This window comes from Schistosoma haematobium, chromosome ZW (genome assembly GCF_000699445.3).
Source record: "Schistosoma haematobium chromosome ZW, whole genome shotgun sequence".
NCBI lineage: Eukaryota > Metazoa > Platyhelminthes > Trematoda > Strigeidida > Schistosomatidae > Schistosoma > Schistosoma haematobium.
In genome coordinates, this window is record NC_067195.1 from 66,134,856 (window position 1) to 66,142,054 (window position 7,199).

Genomic DNA, 7,199 nt, shown 5'->3' on the forward strand with positions numbered 1-7,199 from the left:
ACTGATGATTAGTGATTGTGAGTCATAAACCTGTACTATTATTATAGTGACAAAAATCCATTCATGTGTGTGCAGTCAAATATCCTTAGACACAGTAAAGCAGGCATACAGAATCGGAATACACTTTGATAAGAAAACATTAGATCAGTGCTAATATATTATGTTTAGTTTTAACATTCACGGGACAACCACCTTGTAAGACATGTAACAGTATCAGCTCTCTGGATTTTTGTAGATTCAAAACATTTTTACTGATGGAGTTGATATATTTATCATGGATACTAGATTTCAAGGATCACGTCATTGAATTATATAACATCTTCGATTTCAGCATTTTTGAGTAAAACACTACTGCTAGACATTCGAGAAAAAGAAATTTCTTCGTTACTCACACCTAAACTGTTTCCATCAGAATTGAAGGACTGGTTACTATCTTATACTGACTAAATATCATTTCGCTATAAATACAAGCGTTCAACAACATTTTCATAGTGATTTATCCTTTAAAAATGCATCTAACGAACTCTTCACTTGTTAATCCACACTACATCGTTTCTACAATAACACCAAAACAAAGAACGCATTATTATAAGACTTCATACGTTACATGAAGAAAAACAACAAGTATTGAAGTTTGATATCAATTTGTATTGTTTCAAATTAACCCTTGTCGTTCAATTTCTTAATCGCTATAAAACTTATATATATAACAATCTGGTTCATAGCGAAAACAGAAGGTTGATTTAGGTTTTGTTGAAGTACTTATACGGCCAACTTTAATTGGATTAGTAACTCGTTCAAATTTCCATCCTCTACCATAATCTCTTTCTAATTCATTCAAAAATGGTGACATACTAACAAATGGATCGTCTCGATCCCATCTTCTTACAATATACAATATACATTTCCTTTCTAGATCACATTCCATATCAGAAAAATATATTGTAATGCATGGATATTCTGGTGGAAGTTGTCTTTCGAATTGTTTTATGCAATCAATTTCTTTTTGTACCCTACAAAATAAGACAATAAGCATAATAAAAATAACATGTAGCTATAAAAAATATAAAGGATAATGTCGAAGGATAAAAGGATGTATTATATGTAAACTGTCAATATGTAGTTTGAATACAAGTAATTTTACAGATTTAATGAGATATCAAAAAACTGATATCAGATATGATGTACGCTAAATGATCACTACGTAAAAATAATAGAAAACATCAATAGTTTAGGAAAAACAATGTGGTGATCCTTTTTCTTCTTTCTAATATCAAGTCAATTGGTTAAGTCATAAATAAATTCGTTCACAATGTAATCTATAATAAATATGACATATACTTATTAGTATACTTGTCATATGTGAAAACCAATAGGCCTATCCTCGATTAGATACAGTTTTTGAAATATATTTTCAATGTATTACTTCATAAGAAGATATATGCATATTTGCGATATTTGAAATTAACGTCTGATGTGAACAGGGAAACAAGATGCCCTGACAAACTACGGAAACTATTTTTCGGGACGTTATTCTATTTTATTTAAGGCTTGTAAAACACTAACATTTTTTTCCCTAATCTATTCTACAGAACATAAGCTTTCGTTCGATGTATGATTCATTGCGATACTCTTTTCTGTTACGAAGCTATTGTAATTTAAACATAATACTTTGCACCCTATTTTCTACTCTAAGCCCCAGCTTTGGACATAATTGTATTTTTCCTAATTATCGTACGTTTTGGTCGGGTTATCCACTTATTTATTCATGTACCTTTTTACACTAATCCGAACTGAAATCAGGATGTCGGGGATAGATCGAGTGGTGTTCCGGTTGTCTTGTCTTCTCTCATTTGCGTGCTTGTCAGCCAATCAGATGATAGAATAGTTTCCTCTCTACCCCACTTCGAACTCACGCGTACTAGCCTCAAGGTTAGGTCGGTCAGCCTATTGCGCCGAGGTCTTAATCTGTAATAGATAAGTAACCTCAGCACCAAAAGTGGGTAGACAGACCAAAAGGACATAACAACAGCCTTTTTGAAAAATCTTTCAGCTTTATTGTAAATCCATTGAAATCTGTTACTATCAGATAGATTGATTAGTTTTGTTAAGTTACAAATTATCATACGTAAATATTATTCTTCTATAAAAAAATTAAAATAATGTTTGTATAAGGTTAACTTTGATAAAATGATTTTAATTATCCTAAATTATCAAGTTGAAAGGTAGTACAAAAATTACTGAAGACTACTGTTCCATTCATGTAAATATGATGTTCAGAATATATATATTTAAAAAAAAGATAATTATATCTTTATATCGTATACTTTGTCATTTAATTTCTGATGTAAAAATTGTTTTTTTTTTCATTGTATAATGAACGACTGAAATGACAATAGTGTTGTGATGTGTGCTACTTATATTGACATAAGTAGCATATGATATTAGTCGTGAAAAAAAGGCCTAGCAGCAGAGAGACAAGAGGATCGAACACTAAAGAATGGAAACAGGATGTAATTTATATGAAAATGCAAGAACAATGAAGTCTGAGTCATTATGAGACAATCGATGGACATTTTGCAAATTAAGCATTTACTTTATGATTGTTAGATTTTACTAACAAATCATGTAATTTAGTGTTAAATACATTCGATTGTCCCCACCCGTGTTCTGTTCACTACAGTGTGATCGAAAAAAAACTTATTGGAATAAGCTCTTATCTCATATAGTAAAAGTGTTAAAATCTATAAGTCATTTCATTATTATAAAGTAATAATAAACGTTTTTTATATATTACTATATATTTCTATATTAGGTAAAAGGACCATTGTACATTTACTGAATCTTTGAGTCTTATAGGAATTTCAATGGCTAAGATCATGAGTAAGTTGAAGCTAGACCACAATGGAAAATCTGGAAGCAGTGGACGGCCGTTTCGCCCTATTGTGGGACTCATCAGCAGTGCGCATCAACGACCTCGCCTCCTGCGAGATTCGAACCCAAGACCTACTGGTTTCGCGAGCGAGCACCTAACCACTAGACCACTGGGCCGGCATCCAACGGTTTTAATGTCTAACTTCAACTAATCCACGAAATTGAGCGACACATCCACCATTGTCTTCAATGAGTTACTATCTCACAACAGAGTCGGTTGAGCTTCACTGATCACTGCTTCTCACAAGAACTCCAGAAAATATCACTTGAAGCCAGTCAGGAATGACAACTATAAAAATTAATGATATAAGTATAAATTCAATTAAATTTATGAAAATCACGGTTCGTTATAAATATTCATAAGTGAATTTTTTTAGAAAAATATAACAATGTAATACTCAGATACTAATAAATGATATCAAATGATTAAGTATACAAATAATTTATCTAACATAATGTAAAGATAAATAATGAAACAACTTACATTGTCTGACTATTCAAATTTATTGATGGTTTGTCATTCATTCTTGTAGCATATCCATTTGGCATATTTAAGTTTGGATTTAATAAATGCATAGATTTCTAAAACATAAAATTATCTAGATGCATCCTTACTTAATTAAACATAATTTTCACATGATTTTAGACTTACAAATTATACGTTTTGTATAGCATGAAATATGAATAACAATTTATAATAACAATGGGAATAGTATGAAATTTTACATATCAAACCTATTTATCATTAATTTTTTAGGATGTAAGTTGAGGCGGACAATACTAAATATACTGGATACAGGTGAATATATATATATATATATATATAAAGTGGATAGGGCACACGTTGCGTGAATCATTAAACTGAATCACTAGAGAAGCCCTATCTTGAAATTCCAAAGGAAATGGTAAAATAGTCAGACTAAAGAACATCTTGAGTCAGGAACGCGAGGCAGACATTAAGGAAATGTAAAGCACTTGCAAACAACTAGAAAGGAGAGTGCATAGTTAGAGTTGGTTGAAGAGACGTGGTCGAGTCCTATGTTCCACGAGGGGAAACAGGTGTAAGTAAGTGAGTAATATGACATCAGTTTCTTATAATTTTATGACGGTATTTATTCACGAATCTGAAGAGTTTTATTATTTTTTGATGTGTACAACTTTAAGAATATGATTACTATAATTTTCACTGGTGTTCATGAATATATGTTTACACGTTATTCAGTATATCCGTAGAAAAATAAAATATAAAAGAATTTACCTTTAAATGACCTGTCATAAAACTCGTCATTTCATCAGTAATTCGATCAAAACATGAGCTAATTACCCAGACGATAATATATAATACTGAAGTTGTGTGGTTAAAATCTAGATTTCATAAACGTTGTCTGTCATCAGTAGAAAATATATAAAATACTGTGATGGTTAACGTTGTCCTTACTGTTTCAACCTTCATCGTTCAAAGTTACAATTGCAGACATTACCAGTATGTTATTCAGTTTGTAATCTCTGTAGAACAATAATGTCAACATCAACTGCTCACTTAGTGTTAACGGACATAGTGTTATTTGATTTTAAATATTGATATAACGCAATGAGATAAGTTACAAAGTTTTACTAATCCTCGACTGAATATGGCAGTAGAATTTGTTTCCGTAATTATCAATAATTTACTCGGAGCTTTAGACCAACCTGATAGATAAGCATTTAATACTAACAATTTCTATCATTCAGTAATCAATCACTTTATCTTTGTTTGGATCAACGCATTATGGATAAATTTGGCTATAAACATTTGGAAAACTGAATTAACAATAATAATTGGAGACTGAAGTTTGCTGTTGTAAATCTCACTCCTAGTTATTTATACAAACGTTATTATTAAACTTTTATTATAATTATCAATCAACTCAAATAATCCTGTGCCTTAATTAAAGTGTTCGACGTCTAACACAATAGATATGAAATAAACTGAATGCTTATAATTATCAAAAAAAGTGGCATGCAGAAGCTCTAGACATTATTTGTCAATAGACCCAAAGCGATTCATCAGCTAGTCATAAACAACGCAGAATTTGACAGTTATTTATATCTATTTGATTTGTCACACCGCATGTACACAACAATATGAAATTATTAAGATAAATTCTAAAGGAGTAGGATTATTAACGGTGTTAATGGTAGCTGAGAAGAGCAGATATTGACAGTTTGATTCAGAAAACAAGAGGGAACTCAAGAAATTCTAAAGTATAAAATATCTTCGGAACTGAACTTCTATGCAAAAAACATTAAAAACGGATTTACCGCACTATGAAAGACCTCAGTTTACATCAGCGATTGTATCCAATCATTAGTTACGATAATCATGCAGACCTCAACCACATAGTCTATGCTAACCAACACGGTTCAGACCAATAATTGGTGGCTTCACGGAACAACAAGCCTCTTTGCAAAAATGTGTGACGATAGTTTCTGCATTTCGAAATTCAAGTGAATTTCGTCTAAATAATGGAAGATCGACTAACCTATTTACAAATGATAATAAAAAGTAGATTTTCAATGAGAATAGTTTTATCCACCTCTGCTTGTACTTTCTCTTTGTTAATATTAAGAGTCGTATTTTTATATTAACTTTCAGCAAATATGAACTCCATAGGCTGATACCTCGATATTTGAAGGAGCTGCAAATCGACAATTTTTTAGATCTGATTGAAATCTGAATTCATCACACAAAAGTTATTCATTGGTTAGCTGATGGCATTATCAACTCACTCATCCAAGGAGTTTATGTGCCAACGAAGAATTAATTATTATTGCAGTCCACAATGAACAAATAAATCACTAAACTTTCAACTGTTTATACTAATAATTAGATGAACAGATGCAAAAATGGACATTACAATAAACTTCCAATTGTGTAAGGTGAACTTACTTCCAGAAACGTGTTAACCAACACTTGCCTATGATGGCATTTTTCAAAATCCTCAACTTCCGGGGGTCTTTTAATCGCTCTTGGCATAGTAGGTTGACTTGTCTATTTGAATTGATTTATTTTTTTTTAAATGAAGAGAATTTGTCGATATTTATTGCCAAGAATCTTTAATTGTTTACGTAAAGAATTTTTAAAGAGTTTCTAGTATACAAAAACAAAATTGATTAATCCTATATATATACTCTCAACATATTGTATGTGAAGGTGTTTCTGCTTTCACTAACACATGCACAAATGCTATAAAAGTAGAATCCGAAGCACAAATGCACACATGACCATATTTATGTTAGCTTATTACTGTATAATCTAGTTACAGAGTGTAATTGATGAGTGTGTTTGTTTTTTTAATATAATTATGGTTTTCGATACCAATTATAAGCATAATAAATCTACGTCTTCTAGCCAAATAAGTTAAACGACATGACAGGCATGGTGTTATGATCAATTATTTCAATTATTTACCAAGATTCATATCGACCAACACATGTATAATTGTTTTTATTGAAATAAAAATTCAACAACTATCGCCGTTGATACATCGTCGAGAACAGAATGTTTTAGTATATATTTAAGTAGTATGACCGTAAATTATAATCAAATCATTCATAATATATCTATCAATAGAGAGAATATGTAGACCTATATATATGCATATAAAATAATAGACATTTATGATTGTACTCATGAGACTATGTGATGATAAAAACACAAGGTGGGTGATAATTGAGTTCTTTGTAAGGAACAATTATTTGGTTTGCTGGTCTATGTGACTTTAATACTTTAATACATATGAAAAAAAAATACATTAGATTTCTTATTCCTTTATTTCTGTATTATTTAAGAAACTGTAGGAAACGATTCAGAAGTATTCCTTTTCAGGATTACTTACAGACTAAAACAAGGCTATTTCGGCAACTGCTTTGATCACAAACACTAATCATTTGACTATAATTGTTACAACTATTTCACACAGCTGTTATTGTTATAATGCATATCAAATTAGAAAAGAAACATTACATTTTCAGCAAATAAGTTATTGGGTAATAAATAAGAACTTTCGTCTAAATTCGAAAGAATAGTTTCACAGTATTTGGGCACCGAGTTAATATGAGACATTAAAGAGGAAGAATGTATTTGTAAAATCTCAGCGAAAGAATTTGAAGTAAATCCAACGTTTCGCCTGGCAATCTGGTCCAAGCTATTTCAAGGAAAATATAATCAAACAACAAAATTATCGAATATAAATAGGTACATGGTTCTCTGGTTTACTGTATCC

At 30.8% G+C, this 7,199-nt stretch overlaps 1 protein-coding gene across 1 annotated transcript; it reads right to left on the bottom strand.

Moving 5' to 3' along the window:
- Positions 1-682: 682 nt before the first annotated feature.
- MS3_00004185 (uncharacterized protein) lies at positions 683-6,827 on the bottom strand (the record flags this gene model as incomplete). Its single annotated transcript, XM_012940303.3, has 3 exons — positions 5,864-6,827; positions 3,419-3,516; positions 683-1,013 (listed from the first exon to the last, which is right to left on the bottom strand). Exons 1-3 carry the CDS (start codon positions 5,948-5,950, stop codon positions 683-685), a joined length of 516 nt encoding a protein of 171 aa, XP_012795757.1. The 5' UTR covers positions 5,951-6,827.
- Positions 6,828-7,199: the final 372 nt, after the last annotated feature.